This window comes from Lipophrys pholis (genome assembly GCF_963383615.2).
Source record: "Lipophrys pholis genome assembly, chromosome: 13".
NCBI classification, from domain to species: domain Eukaryota; kingdom Metazoa; phylum Chordata; class Actinopteri; order Blenniiformes; family Blenniidae; genus Lipophrys; species Lipophrys pholis.
Window position 1 is genome coordinate 10,264,355 of NC_137632.1, and position 17,248 is coordinate 10,281,602.

Genomic DNA, 17,248 nt, shown 5'->3' on the forward strand with positions numbered 1-17,248 from the left:
CTCTTGATTGTTGTTTTATTGCAAAGCTCTGTTTGGGATTCATAAGTCAAATGATCAACGCGATCAAATCAAGTGGAAGAACCGCATTACAGTCAAGAAAAACACTTCAAGTGTTCACTGAAGCGAAACTTATTAAATATTAAGAGTAAAACACTCAATGATATGAGAAATTCAAAAACATAAACACATATAATTGTATTAATTAACCATTTTTAATTACGTACAGTACGAAAGTAATTATCCAGCATGAAATCAATTATACAAATTATTTGTATAATGATAGTTAAAATATAATCCTGAAACACCAAATAATCGTGTCTCGTAAAACTAAATAGATTTAAATGGGAGAAGTGTGAGCAATGAATGGAAATAATAGAAAGACAGGTAAACATGTTCAAACAATATTTGCATTAAGTAGACGTACTGGTTTGGATCGAATTAAGCCTTTTCCTACAGTTACCGTCCATTAGTCATTCAGTAATTATTTGTAAATCGCACATATAATCGGATTACCTGCTTGTAATGTTCAATCAAGTCGAGACATGAAGGTACCCCTTTTCCCCAGTCGGGGACAGCAGCGCACTTTGACGCACTTCGTCTGTTTACGTCGTTAAGAGGAAGAAGAAACGCGCACCCCTGCAAAGCCTGCTGGGAGATGTAGTTTTATTTTTATCCGGCTCCGTGTCCGCTCCCGTTTCAAAATTGCATCTTCTGGCCTACAAGTCCCAACATGTCCTTCGGCTCGTACCGGTAGCAAGAGTTACCGAATGACGGTGAAACTGTCATTCACTGTGTTTTCCACCGAGGGACTCGTCTTCATTTATCCTCCAGTTTTAAAGGTAAGCAGCTCGAACATTTGGACAACTTATAAGGTTATCATCCGCGTTTTAATGTCGCTGCACTGGGGACTGTTCGAATGAAACTATACTGGGTGTTTAATGATGAAACGTAACGCCCCCTGGAGAGTTTATGCTCCCGCTTCACGTGGACGAGTCGCCCTTCACTTATAAAACTTCTCAATGCAAATTTGGATAAATATCGAAATCTGCTTGCTTCATCCACCCTCATCATCACCACTGTTTCGTTTTTTTGAATGTTAAGTTTTATTAACACAGTTAAACAATAGATATGCTCTCTGTTTAAAATGTATGTCCATTTATTTTATTTGCGTTGGGTTTTATTTTGGTAAGCTAAACCTAGAAAGCCAATAATTCTTCCCAAGCATGTCTACGCATGTCTACAGAAACACAAACTTGTAGATGGGATGTGTGGAGTCGGGAGAAGCATTTGGAAGCTTGTAAACATGATTTTTCATTAGTAAGGTTTCAAAGAAATCGTGACACTTTGGGGGGATTTTAATATCTTATTGCGAGATCAAATATTGGTAAATATCTGAGCGATTGAAATAGTGATGCTTCACAGGAGGCTTAGTGTTTGGTTGTAGAAAAGCCACAGTGAATGGGATTTGGTAAGAAATAGGTCAGAGATGATCCTGCAGTTTTACAAAGCTCACAGGCCACACTCTCAGTTTGGAAACTTTCTGCTTCACACCTGCTGGATGATACAGTTTTGTCTTCACCTGTTTGTTTCCTGAAGGTACAGATGGCATGTAAACCTGTAATACTACTTCTTACCAGTTCATCCCAGGACTCATGACTTTTTCAGTGCACGATCCCCCTCTTCAATAAAATAAACATGTGCCTAAATTAATCATTAGATTCAACCTTACTACGGCGCTGCTACAAGTCTGCATGGGGAGTGTTTCTCAGTGCCATCGTAAAAATGTGTGAAGGTGTAACTTACCTTTGTAATTTTCTTTTTTGATTGAATGTCGGTGAAAGGCTTTTCACATTGCGACATACTTTTTATTTTTAAGTCATTGTCAGACTTTCAACTCTCAGGCTGTTAAAGACCGACTGTTGAGAGTCAGTTTTACAAAACTAAACTACATGCTATTCAAATGTGATATAAATCTGTTGGAAAGAGTAAAACAGACCAAAATTACATTGATTTCACAAGTTTATCTGTTTAAAGAAATGGTTACAATTCTCACTGGACCCCCCCCCCCCCCCCCCACCCCCCCCACCCCCCCCCCCCACACACACACACACACACACTCCCTCTCTCTCTGACCAGCTTGTGTGTTTTGTCCACAGCTCAGCCATGAGGAAACTTTGGAGCAAAGCAGGTTTGTTTGGGTCCGTGTCGATTGCCTTTGGCTCGTTGCTGTGGTCGCAGCAGAAGGTCGAACCAGACCAGGTCGGCCCCCATTGCACGCCTGCCGACACAAACGCCACCTCTCCCTACAAACTGAAGCTGGTCCAGGTCTTGTTCCGGCATGGCGCTCGAACGCCGCTGAAGTCCATCCCCGATGTGATGGAGGTAAAGGTTCTCTCGCCGTCTTACACAGTGTCTGTCAACAACAGTGCTGTGATTCCTCGTCTGGATGCCTTCTTTCCATCACAGGCCCAGTGGCTGCCGACCCTCCTGGATCCTCCGCCGCACACACACATCAACTACGTAGTCACAGACCTGCAGGGTGGACCCCAGCCCCCGGCGCCTGTGGAGGAAAGCTATCGGAAAAACATCCTGACGGTGAGTAGGTGTTGCTTGTGGTGACGCCGGGCAAACAAGGAACGAGTGGAAGAAGCAAATTCAGGTGCTTGTCACACTGTGGGAAATAATAAATGTGTCGCAAAGGAGTCTTCAATGATGAAATTAAGACCACCCCCACCCCCCCTCCACACCACTACCCCATCCCACCCCCAAAAATCAACAACAAAAACAAACCGGTAGCCTTGCTTTGTTGCAGATCATAATATAAATGATTACAAGAAAAGCATGAACATGATTATCAACACGATGATGTTGTGCCTGCGCTGACAGTCGGCTGTTTGACATCTTTTACTCTGTCTCCTACTGAGACGATAATGAAAAACAGTCATCATCCTTAATGTTGTTTTGCTTTTCCTGTCATGACAATCTAATATCTGCTGTGATAAAGGCCTGTTGTTTTATGTGTTTGTAAAGTCGCCTGTGTGGGATGGAGGTGTGTTATTTTGTGCTTTTTGTAGACTCGGTAAATGTGAAGCACCCCGTGGATTCAGAAAGTACCCCACTCTCAAGATTCATCAACATAATTAGCTTCTCCCCCTCTAGTGGCTGAAATGAGTCATTACATGTATCACTGAAGCGGGTTCAATCGTCTCCCTTCGTCTTTGGAACGCGGCTGAGCCACATGTCCAGTTTCCAAGTGAGACACGACGTCCTCTCTGCCTGCCGCTGTGTTTTCTCGCGCTGAGCAAAGCTGCTGCTCTCCTCAAGAGGTTTAACCACACTGGATTACCTTAGAAATCCCACCGTATGGACTCCCGCCATGCTTGTACCACATTCAGCCCGGACTCCTGTACGCGACCGCAGGTGTGCGTCTGCTGGCCACATCTTTGAGTGCGACCTGATCCCCTTGTTGCTGTTGGCAGGGTGGCACATTCCCCGGTCAGCTGACCACGGTCGGCATGCAGCAGCTGTATGAGCTGGGCAAGATGCTGAGGAGGCGATACGTCGAGGACAACGCTTTCCTCAGCTCCACTTTCAGCCCGGCGGAGGTCTAGTGAGTAGTGCACACCATGACGGTTACCATGAACACAAACACTTCTCCTGCCCACTGCTGTTTTGATAGATTGTCTCTGTGAGTGCAGCACAAAAGATAGGAGTCTTAAATGCTTTACTACTTTAAAGTTGGCTTCCTTCCATGACCTATTTTTTTTTTTTGGTTTTCCATTTTTAGCGTGCGCTCCACTAACATTGTGAGGACCATTGAATCTGCCAAGTGCCTGGTAGCTGGGCTCTTCCATCAGAAACAAACAGGTAGAGCAGAGATGCATGTGTGCTTTGTGTTCTTTGTCTCATCCCTTCTCATCCGCTTATGCGATTTTCTGTTCCGCATAAAGAAACGGTCCCTATCCTAACAACCACGGGAGAATCCGAAATCCTGTATCCTAACTATCACGGATGCAAGCTGCTCAAACTCGTTGGCAGGTATGTAAAAAAAAAAAACTGGAGGCCCATCTTCATCACCCGCTACCCAGAAGTGGAATCCTGAATAATGTGCTGTGCGAAAACGGCAAACCGAGATGCCTCTGACAGCTTGTCTTGGTGTGTGTGTGTGTGTGTGCGCTCTGCGGCTGACACGCTGTGTGTTCTTTGCAGCCACCGCTGGGCAGAGTCGTCCACTCTGCCAGACATCGCAGCAGACCTGCAGAGCATCCAGAGTGCACTCGGGATCGCCGCTCACCAGCGCGTCGACTTCATCCTCATTAGGGACGACATGGTCGCCAGAGAGGTGACACGGCCACGTCGACATTCCTGCGACTTCTCGTTAGGTCTCGCCACAAGCTATCAGAATACGTCGGGCTGTTGGAACGCCCTCGGGGTGGACCACAGCTGCAGGTCATGCAGGGCGGAACTTTCTAACCGAAATCGTCACGCGTCTCCAGAGTTTCTACAAGTTGGTCAGGGCTTCTACATCAGGAAGTCACAGTCGCTGTCTGCTTGTTGTCCGCTGCATAACGGGACATCTCAACAAATGTAATCCAGTGGAAAAGTTCAATTCCCCAAAATAGTGAAGCTTTTTTATAATTAATTGATTATACATGATTTAGAAGATCTCAGCCAACTTTGACTTTTATCTTTTTTACCGAATATTAGATCATTTCAGAAGGTCGGTTTTATTTATTTTTGGGTGTTAAAATTGAAATGCTTGAGACTTCTCATTTTGCATGTGAGGAGTACAAATGTACACAGTAATGAACTTTTCTTAATATTGAAACTTCCCCTGCAGATGTGCACACTGGAGCCAACACAAGATAACTCTTGTCCCCCATCCTGTTTTTATTCTCACCAGCTTCATACTCGCGCCCTTCCTAACAAGAATTATGTAACTTTATGTGACCTCGTGTAAAAGATCAATTCCAGTGAACAACAATTGTTGTTGGATTCTAATTAATTCTTTTGTCTTTTCCAGACGCACGGCCTGCCCTGCCCACCAGCGCTGGACAGCTGGAGAGAGAAAGTGGAGCAGAGGGCTGTGGACATGATGTGCCATGTGTATGAACCCAGCAAGAGGTGAGATCAGACTGAAGTCACCAGAGCAGAGGAGAACTCTATTCCCGCTTCTGTTTTCAGTGTGACTGACGTGCCGTGGCGCTGACGGCAGATGAAGCAACGACTTTGGTCACATTTCCAAACATATGAACCCAGTCGAGTTTGCACACTGTTTGGAAAATTCTGATATGAGATATGAAACACACACTCACAGATAAGTAAGGTACATATTTGGACAAAGAAGAATGTTAATGTTCTTTGTGTTGCCTCAGAGATCATCTTAAAGTTAAATGTGGGACTTTTAGCTGTATAGAAAGTTGATCATTACTCTCATTTCTAAAAATATATTTCAAAAAAGGCCGAAATTTCATGTTCTCGAATTTCAAAAATCTTTTGAATTAAGTAACCTTATGATTTTGTCTCGCACTCAAAAATTATGGACACATTTCGCATCGCTGTTTTCACAACACTGCCCCCTACAGGGAGGAAGAGGTATGCACTGTCTTGCTTAAAGTTCTTTCAATACAGATTTATGTGGAAACGGCATCTCAAAATATTTACACACATGAAATACATTCCTTGTTCTGTGGACAGTGAGGACTACAATTGTCTACAAACATTACATTTGTGACTTATTGTGATGAAACAAAAACACAGAGTCAAACCGAGTCTCATTATACTAAAAAACGATTGCACTTATAGTGCGTGCCAGTATTCAACCATCCACATTTATTTTGTACTCCTCATTAAGAGGCCTCCCCTGACTGTCCGTCTCTGTTTTGTGTCTCTGACAGGCAGAACCTGCAGCTGTGTGTCGGACCGCTCCTGCACATGATGATGACTAACATAGAGGAGAAAGTCCAGGGCACTTCGTCAGAGCCCGACAGGTTGGACCCCTCACTATGGTAACACCCATTTCTTACATAAACTCGAACTGCTTCCAAACTGTAATTTTTCCCCTCTCAAAACAGGAAGCTGTTTTTGTACTCTGCACATGACACCACTCTGATTCCCTGTCTGATGGCTCTGGGGATCTTTGACATGAGATGGCCACCGTATGCAGCTGATCTCACGCTGGAGCTGCACCAACACCGACAGACCAACGAGTCCTTCGTGAAGGTGTCGTACATTGGCCAGGTGAGGGGAGGGGAGAGGAGGCGTCGGCACAGCACAAGCTTTCAAGTGTTTTCTGTTTCTGTTTGACTCAAGTTGCTTCTGTTCCCGTAGGATCAACTCCTGCCAGGTTGTAGTGGAATCTACTGCCCCCTGCAGGAGTTCAAACAGATGCTCTCGTCGTACTCCCTGACCTCGGAGCACTACCAGTCGCTTTGTAACGGCACAGACGGCTTGGCTGAACCCTGAAACCTCCACAAACCCAACCGGGCACACATCATGGTTTACTCCATCCTCAGCTCACACTCAATCTTTTTAGTTTCCTTACAGTCATTCGGTGCACTGGTTCCCAACCTGTTTTTTTCTTGGACCTTCTCAGAATACTGACTTGTTAAAACATTACAGTGAAGCCAAACATTAACAGACATAACCACTCTCACCAACATACAGAAGCAATTGGACGTTTCCCAGGTCTGCCTCATTTTCTGGAAAACGTTTTAAATGTGAGTTTTCAACATGTGTAAGTCTAAATATGACAACCCCACCCCTCAGGTTGGGAACGTCTGTCTTCGTCCTCTCATGGTAATCAAGATGAATTAAGCTCGATTTCTTTTATTACGTATTGTGCACCCGATTTCACGTGATTGTTAACCCAGGTGTGAGCGTGCACACCTGTTTTTGTCATATTTTAAAGTTGTTTCCTTTATGACACCAAAAATACCACATGAATGCACCGCATCATTTCTCAAAAGTCTCCATAGTTTAAAAACAGCTGGATTCTATATTTAGTAAAAGCACTGACATGTAAGGAAGTTGTGCATTTATTGAGACTATTTATTGGAGTGGGTATTTATCAAGACACTGCATGAATATGTTTTAAATAATAGCAATGTTGGTCCATATAGATAAAACTGTGGCTTTTGTTTGTGATTTTTAATTATTATTTTTTTAACAGGTTTGTCTCATGATATATACCAGATGTACCCTATACAAGAAATTCAGTGTTGGTTTTACTCTTTTTCATAGTTGTTAACAAGATGAGCATTATTATCAGCCTTTTCCTCATAAACTGAAAGCATTACAGAATACTAATCCTGCTCCGATACATGGACTACTTCAAGGCTGGACAATAAGGAATCAATGAATGTATCCGATTGCTGATGCAATTATTCTGCCAAATTGGTTGGGTTCACAACCATATTATCTAAAGTAATCATTTCATTCCTCAGGGGAATACTATGAGTTTCATGTACTGAATAGAATATCTAAGGCCTAGGTTTGCAGCAAGTAGATTCAGTATCAGCGTATGAACGTCTTCATAACGACTCAGAATTCACGTAATTCTACATCAGGAGTAATTCTGCTACAGTACGCTTTTGGATGGAAACATTGCCTTTCTTATGAGGATTTGTTGGTGTTGTACGTCCACAGTCTGCATGAATTCATGCTTCTTGTATAGACCTGAATGTCTCTGTGTTACAATAACACACCATGTATCTCGTCAGTAGGAATAGTTCCTGACCTGCTGCATCAAATGTGAAGACAGGGTTTGGATTGATGAGAATTAAACCATTTTAAAATCAACGTTTTGCTAATTTCACTAAAGCTTGTCTTACTGCCCCCATCGCTGAAGTCGCTTTTCACAACACAGGTATTTAAAGGCCATATCATGCGTGCACCTACTTTGAAGTAGAACTTAAAACCTCGGGTCGGGTTTAGAATATAGAATGACAAAAGACTCCACCTGCACCACATTACTGACTTGACGTGAATCGTGGAGCCCTGGCGGCGGCGAGGGGGGGGGGGGCACATGCATGCACGCACACACTCCATAGACAACATGTATATACCAAAACAATATCTTTTATTTGTAGTCCATCACCACAGCCCTGGTAGGCTATTCTGCACCAAAGCCAATGGAGAAACACATGACAAGCTTATACAATAGAGAAAAGAGAGGAAGTCAACTGGATGGTAAGCAGTACGTGTTTACATTTCCGTGTGTCTCACTCTGGACACCGCACCTGCCACACTAAATTTTTTTTTTTTTTACCAGATCTACCTAGCTCTATTTCTATAATACCTGGCATACCTGCTGCGGCTTTGGGCCACTCCTGTCCCATTCTGCTGACCATCGTAGGGGGGAGATTATTGCTGTGGGAATGATTATTACCCAGAGTCAACAAGAGAGTCAAAACAAAACAGGAACACAACAGGAACAAGAAGAACACACATAGCACATCTGGGTAGTAGCAATATTATTCACGCTGGCGAAAGTTGAGTCCTGAAAGTTTTGGAGCACAGAGTCAAATATCATCCATGACTTGAAATGGACTGGAGATTATCGTGGTGCTGCAAAGCTGCCAGGATCCGAACACTTAATGTGTTGCTCTCAATGGTAAAAACAGAGAAAGAAGACGCTTTCTGCAGATGGTCCATGTTTGTGCTTTTTTAATAATACTATTATCTTAATGAGGTCATAGTTTGGTTTGTTATACACTGGAGTTACAAAGGAAATTAAAATAGACTAAAATTTGAATAGCCCACCAATGGTAAACAGTACAGTATTTTAGGGGGCAGTCCTCCCCCAATGAAAGTGGGGTAAGAGGAGTTGAGAGGTCACTGATAGAATGCCTATACATACAGACACATACATACATACATACATACATACATACCAACCACACAAACATACAATCTGTCAGGCACGCAAACACACTCTCATGTATATACTGTACAGAAACAGTCAAAATGATGGAGCGAGAGACAAGATGGATTTCCACTAAAGTCTTCACAAAGCACAAATTCTTCCTTTCTCTTGTTCCATACCACCTTCGTGACAAATTTGTTTTGTTTTTTTTTTTAATTTGAAAAAAGTAGACATACTGTAGCATCTCCACGCTGACTTTTTGTTAGGTTGATTCCTCTTTGATGTCGAAGTCATCTTTATAGTCATCGTCAAAAAAACAAACACCAACAGTTCTGCGAAATTGATGCACAACAATCCCATACATTCTGAAGTTCATGAGTCAAAATGAAATGTTCTTGTGGCAAAGGTACTCCAATCTGGGCCTGTCTGAATTCCCTTTGGAATAGTTCCCACAGGACATCACCAGGTGACTGGTTAGCTCCATTCTGTTCATTTTCTGGGTAAATCCACACGGTCATATTATACCTCCTTTACTTGGGTCCATCAGTCTCCTGAATACTCTCCATATCCCATGGTCTTTACTCCATTCGTACATATAGTCCAAGAACATTCTAGATACAAGGTTTCTGCTGGATTAGAACATTCCAGGGCCTGGACTGAAGCCCATGTCCATGTCACGTGGCCTCATTTGACCCCCCATCATCATTGTCTGCTGCGGGGGGCCACCCATGCCCTGCAGTGACATCATCATGTTAGGTGAACCACCAGGGCCAGGGTGGGCCATTTGTCTCCCCTGCATCATCCCTCCAGGACCCCCAGGGGACATCATCCGGTGCTGAGGGCCCATCATGCCTTGACCCATGAATCCTGGGGGCCGCATTGAATTGTGACCCGGGTTGCCCATTGGCATGTCCTGAGGGCCCATTCCCCCACCTGGCCCCCCTGACATCCCCCCCATCCCTTGCATGGGCATCCCCATCCTTGGTGGACCATCACCCATCATGCCCTGCATGGGAAAGCCAGAGGGGTGTGATGGTTTTCCACCAGGGTTGTCTCCTCCACCTCTGGGAAAGTAAGAAAGAGTCTGACTAGGCTTCTCTGACGGGATTATTCTGGACAGGTCAAATTCAGGAATGCCTGAAGCTCCCGGCCGCATCACCTCATGAAGGTCTGCATCAGTAAATCCACCTTGCATGTTGTTGAACTCTGGCCCACCAGGGGTGTTGGGTTTGCACATCCCCCCATCACCCCCACCGCCATGAGGCATGTTCCCCATTCGTCCTCCCATTGGTCCACCCTCTCCCTGGAAGCCCATCGGATGGCCAGGAAAACCTTGAGGACCGGGACCATTGTGCGGAGAGAAAGGGCCTTGCTGGGATGGAGACTGGGTGAGGGGGTATCCCTGGCTTCGATGAGGGTAACCCATGCGTCCCTGGGGCATCATTTGAGGGTTTGCCATACCGGGGTCTTGAGGATTTGGTGGTATCATCATGCCATGAGGCATCATGCCTGGGCCCATATTAGGGGCATTTGGAGAGGGCATTTGTGGCGGCATGCCATGGGAAAGAGGCTGGGATCCCATAGGATTCATACCCAGAGGGCTGAGGGCAGGCATGGGTCCAGCGTTTCCAGGCCCCATCATACGTGGGTTGCCTTGGTGATTCAATGTCATACCTGTGGAGCAAAATGAATTCTATAATTATTGTGAAACTGAATAAAATAGCTACAAGTGAAAATGAGGCAGCTGATCTTCAGAAATGAAGCTACTACATAAAGGGTTTTTCTTTCTTTCAGATTTCTTACCATTATTGTTCACTGAAGGCAGGTTAGGGGAGCGAGCTGGAGGCGAGTCATCATCAGAGCTGGCAACAGTCTTTATGGCATCATGGTAAAGTGGAGTGGAGCTGGGCATTGCAAACTTGGACATGCGTGACATCATGATTGAGAGGGGATTCTGGGATAGTGTTGGTTCGGGGGGTATGGTGTACGGACTGCCAGACGGAACGTTGCCTGAGAGGGACATAGAGCCAGATGGAGCTCCTGATGAGGGAGGAGCTGAGGGGGGACCATTTCCACCTAAAGAGTATAGCAAATTTAAGGACAAGGAAAGAATAAAATGCATTAAAATAAAGTACTCATTTTCTTGACTATATTGTATGTGATCATACGAACAATAGCAAGATGTTTAGAGTGAGGGATAGCAACTGAGGCTCATCTTGATAATAAGGCTCATAAAAGAAATGACCAGAAGAGGGAGCCACTGGACTATAACCCACTCTACCCCACCCCTCATACAGATGTGGTCACTAGTAAGACTGATGCAATTGAAAAGATAGAGCCCACACATTACATCTATTTTATTTTATGCACTAGATCTGTTTAAGGGATTAAAGACAAGCAGTTAAAGCAACATTTAGATGTAACAGTAAAATGCACTGGTATTAGTGACAGAATATAATAAATGTATGCATTTTGCTGTTGTTTTTTTTAAGTTGCAGTTTTCTGATAGTAACTTAGGAGAAAATACATACCTGGCTCCATCCCCCCCATCATGTTTGGTGAGGTGATACTGAGAGGAGGCTTGCCGCCCTGAGGGGGTACTCCCGGACTCTGCATGGGTGGCTTTGGTGAAGAAGCCCAGCCTGGAGACGGGTTAGGAAGCGAAGGGGACCTCATATGAACAGGGGAGGCACCTGCTGATCCCATCATGGAGTGGGGAGACTTCATGGGTGCAGACGTTGGTGGAGCTGGAGGGGCATTGGGGCCTGTGGGACCAGTGAGCATGCCAGCCAGCTGGGACGGTGTTTGAGGGGATTTAAGATTTCCAGAAGGAGAGCCCATCATAGGGGACTGTACTTGCCTCAAAGGAGGGGACTTAAGTGGGTTAACGCTGGGAGAGTTCCCCCCTCCTGCTTGGACATTCAAATCTGCTGGCTTGCGGCCTCTCTGACCTTGTGCAGGACCACCTGCAGTGGGGAGATGGTTGATACGGCCATTACCTCCTGTAGGTGTGGATCTGTGCTCTGGACCAAAGGCAGGGTCAACATGTGGACCCCTCATCCCTGCAGGTCCTCCAGGGAAGGGTCGTCCAGGCCCCATGGGAAAGTCTCCTGACTGTGCCTGCTCAGGAAAGGGAGGGCCCTGCATGGGTCGGCCCTGTGGACCCATGTTCTCCATTGGAGGTCCCCCACCTCCTCTCATTCTCATAATCTCATCAGGACTCAAATTCATGGGGGGATCTCGTAGTTTTGAGGGGTGTATATGAGGTCCCGGTCCAGGGCCGGGCCCCATGCCAAACTCAGGCCCCATTTCTCTGCCTCCCATTCCTTGAAGCCTAGAGGATGGACTCATAGGACCGTCACCAGTCATTCTAGGAAACATACCCATACCGTTACCAGGTTCCATTCCACCTCTTTGGTGTCCCATCATCCTTTGCATGTCCATCATCATCCCAGGAGGGAGGCCCTTTTCTCCACCCATTCCTTGGTGAAACATTGCTTCTTGGACTGACTGAGGATTTGGAAAACGCTCACCACGAGCTCCAGGACCGGGAAACATTCCCCCAGGTCCTCCAGGGAAACCCCGTGCTTCTCCCATGCGGGGAGGCATGTCATCAGGCCAGCCCATTCCAGGTCTTGGGGGACCCTCCATTTCAGGGTTCATCATACCAGAAAACCCAGGCATCCTCTGCATGTGGGGGGGCATCCCTCTGGGGCCAGGTCCCATGCCCATACGCTCCTGGTAGTGGTCTGGTGGACCACCTGGTCCTCCCCACATCTCTCCTGGGCCCATCTGGTATGGAGGAGGGGGTCCTCGCATCATTCCGCGTGGACCGTGGGGATGCATCATCATATCTGGTGGAAGTGGTCGGTGTTGCATTTCTTGCTTTTTTCTTTTCTCTTCATAAAACTCCTGCTGTAGCTTCAACCAAGCAACCTGTTCTGGGGTCATCTGGTCTCCATCCCCACAGCCACCTGGACCTCCCATATGGGGCACCATCTCATCTTGAGGAAATGGAGGCATATCCCGGGGACCATGCGGCGGGCCAAATGGGGGGCCTTGTGGACGGGGTCCCCCTGGTCCACCGGGTGGTCCCAGGCTCTGAGACTGTGCTATCATAGCCTGTAGAGGACCTTGTTCAGCCCTCCGGGCTGCACCGTCAGGACCTCCATCATGCGGTCCACCATGGGCCTGAGGGGGTCCAGGTGGTGGGGCATCACGGTCATCGGGGAAGAGCATACGCTGAATATCCCGCAAGGTCTGCAGGGAGCGCTGCCGATGTTCCAGCTGTTCTTGGGACAGACCCTCTGTGTTAGCCTCCATGTTTAACAACTCCTGGGCCAGCTGCTGCTGCTGTTGCTGCTGTTGCGGCGTCAGACCTGCTCCACCAGAACCTCCACCCTGCCCTCCTTCAACTGTTGTTGGAGGGTTGAGGCCTGCCTCAGGTTGGGTGACAGGGGCCTGGTCAACTGGGGCTGCAGTGTTACTTGGGCTGCTTCCGGGAATATTTTTGGATTCCATGCCTGCAGAGGTTGATCCTTCTTGTGGAAGAACACTAGTTTGGCTGCCTTGACTTGAAGGCTGTGGAGGGGCTGCCTCTGTCATGCCAGTTAAGGACGGCTTGGATCCAGGCTGGTGGCTTTGATCTTGGGCATGGGACGGGGTTTGCTGGGGAGGTTTGGAGTCATTTCGAAGGACGTTTGCTGCATTGTTCTTTAAAAAAAGAAAAAATGAGATGCAGAAACAGGGTTAAGTTACGATACTGTCAATTTGTTGTTGATGTTTTAATTAAGATAGCATTAACAGGTGTGCATCTTTACCAAAAGGAGGTGAGCTTTGTCCTTGCTGTTGGAGATGTTTTTCATGTGGAAGGCAATGATATTTTCTGTATGGCCAGTAAGAACTGCATCAGCTGCCCTGGAGACAATAATACAGACAGTCACATATCAGTCATCAGACACAATAATACGTGCGTGCGTGTGTGTGCGTGCGTGCGCACGCTGAGGAAATGGTGAACATTGAAATAGTAGGAGATGAGATCATGAAGGTAATGCCAAGGTCAAAAAAAACTAAGCAAACCATGAAAGCTCACTCATACACACTGCATCCACATCTTTGATCTCTAATTCCCGACGGGGTGTGTTAATTTAAGCCAAGCATTTACTCCCAACTGAGAAACACACATGTTTGTGCAGATGTGCACAACAGATTAAGGCTATAACTGAAAAGGCTGGAATATGGAAGCAAATAATTTAGTGCCATACACACAAGCTGCTGCAACCAACATCAAAGACATCAACAACCAGTGATGGCAGGGGCAAAAACATATTCTTCAGGCAATTGACATAGTTAGCAACTACATTAAAAATTTCAACTGGAATACAGCGAGTATTTTGCTGTGGGTGTATATTTTTTCTTATGTAAAAATGTGTTTTAATTAGTCTTTCTAAACCATTATGGGGATTTAAAGGATATTGAACTTTTAAAACTAACAATCGTTCATAACTACATGGCAATGTTCTTTTTCAGAGCAATTATTTTTCAAAGATACTGACTGTGAAAGACAAAACCCTTATCTCATCTTTCTTACTTGTTTGCCATCTCTGTGGTGAAGACATAAACAAGTTTTGAGCCTGGCTTCTGCCCACTCGCAGGTTCTGTTGTGGAGCCTTGGCCTCCCAGTGTGTTGTGGGAGGGTGTAGAGGAGCGACTGAGTCCGGCATTGGAGGTAGAATGTGTGACAGAGTCCTGGGGCTTCACGTCACTGGAGTTGCAGTCTACAGGGAGACACCAAGGAAAACTCGCTTTAGGAGCAGCACAGGATTATGGGATGTGCAGTTCTCCTGAAGAGCTGTCATAAAGTCAAGTTGATCAGTGGAGAGACTATCATACATGCTTGGATGCACACGTTAACACACTTACTGAAGAATCCTTTGTCATCTTCTTCACTTTCTCCCCCAGAGCACCAGTCAGCTCCACTGTACGGCTGCCTCCTCTCTGCCACACACATCCTCTTCACCCTGCTACTATCTGTACAGACACACACGGACATCAATAGACTTGGATTTATAAGTGCAAGTGACAATGAGGAACTGCAAGTCTGGTTATTCAAGATGTCCAACTGTTGCCATCTCTGGCCAGATTGTTTTACACAGTCACTCAAGCAAACAAATATGTACACCATTTATTAACATTTACTGGGCGCAGTGGCTCTTACCTTTTTCCTCACTGGTGGCTGTGCCACTCTCTGGCTGTTCAAAGGATTCTACTGAGGTGCTTCGCTCCCTTTTGACTTTCACCTTGGAGCTAGGACCAGAGGTCAAGCCCTGGCCATTCTTCAGCCCCATTCCCCCTGTAACGTTTTGAGCCCCTTTGGTACCCATGGTCTTAGGATCACAAGGTGAGGGCTGTGATTGGCTGCCTGTGCTCCCTGGTTTACCCTGATTGGGCATTTTAGAGTCCATTTGGGCGGCAGTGGAGGGGGACATGACAGGAGGTGATCGTACCATGGCCTCCGTCTTAGGTTTAGGGCTGAAAGGACAAAAAAAAATAATAAATCACAGTGAAAATTGTTAAATTAACTAACATAGAGCATCTTTTTTCATTAAAAGAATGGCTAAGTAACACAGTTCAATATTAGTGTCCACGTTGACCTGCTTGTGAAGTAAAATGACATTCTGCGCATTGCAAAGATAACAGATCTAGTCTTCCTACATTTACTTACGACCTCTTTTGGCTTCATAAAACACATATCACTGGGTGGGGAAATAGGGCATATTAAGCAAAGTGCCTTAGGCATTACAGAAGCATTCAATAATCATGCTCTGGGAATTGTAATAAACCACGCAAAAGTTGATGTAAATAGTGAGTCAGCATGCCATCCACAAGGTCTGATAATCCCCCAGTACATAATTACTACTTGTATCTTTATTACCTAACGTTGTATCCTGCAGGCATGGTCAGCAGAACATCAAAAGAAAAAATTTGATAGTTTTTTTTCCTAATTTGAAACAGCTGAATACAATGCCATTATGACATCCAACATTTGGCACATATGCCTATGAACACCACATTAGATTTCTGGTATTGGGAATTCAATGCCCACAGTTGGACATGCAACAGACTGTAGAGACACAGGCCATCTACAAATGACTGCTGCTTACTAGTTATGAGAGTGGCTCAGTTTAGGCAAGCAGGATACATCCAACTGGCAAAAAACTCCCTTACCACACCCTGATCTCTTTCACTGTCTCCCTTTGCTCATACGCGCTCGCGCGCGCGCACACACACACACACACACACACACACACACACACACACACACACACACACACACACACATAGAACTAGCATAGAGTTAATGCCAAAATGTCCACAAAGTACAGCCACAGCTTAGAACTCTGTACATATGTACACACAAAGACACAGTTGGTAGTAAAAGAAGCCAAAGCCAAAATTTTGGCAGTCCAGACAGTCGTTTCCAGAGGCTCCAGAACCATGAGTCAGCAGGGAAAACTTCCAAGCACAGTGTACTCCCTGACCCTAGAACAGCTCTGGATCACACATCAAGACCGTCCAGGTCATAACATGCAGGATAACAACTGACGCTAACTCCATGTCAAACTTGAAGCAAGCTGCTTCGATTTCTGACAAATTCATTATATTGCTGATTAAGATGACTTCAGGATCATATACCAAGTAAATTACAGTTGTTTGGCCATGATCCTGCAGAGCTCTGCTCTGCATGTGTGAGACGCCTCCTGCATCTACACACCTGATTCTAATGAACAGGTCGTTACCGGGCTTCTGCAGAGTCTAACGATGACCCTCTAATTAGAATCAGTTGTGCTGGAGCTGGGGGGGGGCTCTCCCAGCAGTTCCCTGAAAACCACACTTGGAGAAACACTGATACAGTCACACTTGGTACCAAACTTGGCTATGGCCAGTTGGTACCAATTCCCATTGTTTTCTCGAGTTTCCAGTTGAAGAAACTTAAGTTCCCAACTAGTAAAACCCATAACAGCCAATATTTGTGTGTTGTTTTTTTTTATTATATATTTGTGATTTCGCTTTTAATCAAAGAATCTTGTGTCCCATCAGTAAAGCTTTTCTATGTGCTTTGGAAGCTAAATACATCAAATGTTTTATTTATAAACCATACATAAAGACATGTAGATGTAGAAGTTGATTACCAAAGTCACTATTGTGATCCTACAGTACAACTGGATAGTCTTCACAGCGCCTTTTCCCACATTATGTTACAGCTTCATTTCAAAATTAATTGAACAAATTTTGCCCCTGAAAAATCAACACAAATTGCCCCATTAATGACAATGTGTTTCAAGTTTATTGAAAAATAATCACTGTATTTGGCATGAAGCT

The 17,248-nt window shown here is 45.4% G+C and overlaps 2 protein-coding genes across 2 annotated transcripts in view; one reads left to right on the forward strand and one right to left on the reverse strand.

The window, feature by feature from the left end:
* The first annotated feature begins 704 nt into the window (after positions 1-704).
* On the forward strand, positions 705-7,798 carry acp6 (acid phosphatase 6, lysophosphatidic). The gene is made up of 11 exons (XM_080479042.1): positions 705-839; positions 2,157-2,382; positions 2,467-2,595; positions 3,480-3,610; positions 3,788-3,867; positions 3,951-4,038; positions 4,210-4,342; positions 5,024-5,124; positions 5,898-5,990; positions 6,075-6,240; positions 6,331-7,798. The coding sequence occupies exons 2-11, from the start codon at positions 2,164-2,166 to the stop codon at positions 6,463-6,465; spliced, it is 1,275 nt and encodes a 424-aa protein (XP_080335168.1). The 5' UTR covers positions 705-839; positions 2,157-2,163; the 3' UTR covers positions 6,466-7,798.
* Positions 7,799-9,016: 1,218 nt separating this feature from the next.
* Positions 9,017-17,248, reverse strand: part of bcl9 (BCL9 transcription coactivator) — a 28,352-nt gene continuing 20,120 nt past the window's right edge. The window contains exons 4-10 of the mRNA XM_080477917.1: positions 15,084-15,397; positions 14,789-14,896; positions 14,457-14,643; positions 13,687-13,783; positions 11,398-13,579; positions 10,670-10,942; positions 9,017-10,540 (exon numbers count right to left, since the gene is read on the reverse strand). Coding sequence (XP_080334043.1) covers positions 9,501-10,540; positions 10,670-10,942; positions 11,398-13,579; positions 13,687-13,783; positions 14,457-14,643; positions 14,789-14,896; positions 15,084-15,397 — 4,201 coding nt within the window. The 3' untranslated portion in view covers positions 9,017-9,500. The remainder of the gene's footprint in view (positions 10,541-10,669; positions 10,943-11,397; positions 13,580-13,686; positions 13,784-14,456; positions 14,644-14,788; positions 14,897-15,083; positions 15,398-17,248) is intronic.

Coding starts and splice junctions, on each gene's coding strand:
- acp6 (XM_080479042.1), top strand. CDS start 2,164: ATGAGGAAACTTTGGAGCAAAGCAGGTTTGTTTGGGTCCGTGTCGATT. Junction 2,383..2,466: donor CCATCCCCGATGTGATGGAG/GTAAAGGTTCTC, acceptor TTTCCATCACAG/GCCCAGTGGCTGCCGACCCT. Junction 3,611..3,787: donor TTCAGCCCGGCGGAGGTCTA/GTGAGTAGTGCA, acceptor TTCCATTTTTAG/CGTGCGCTCCACTAACATTG.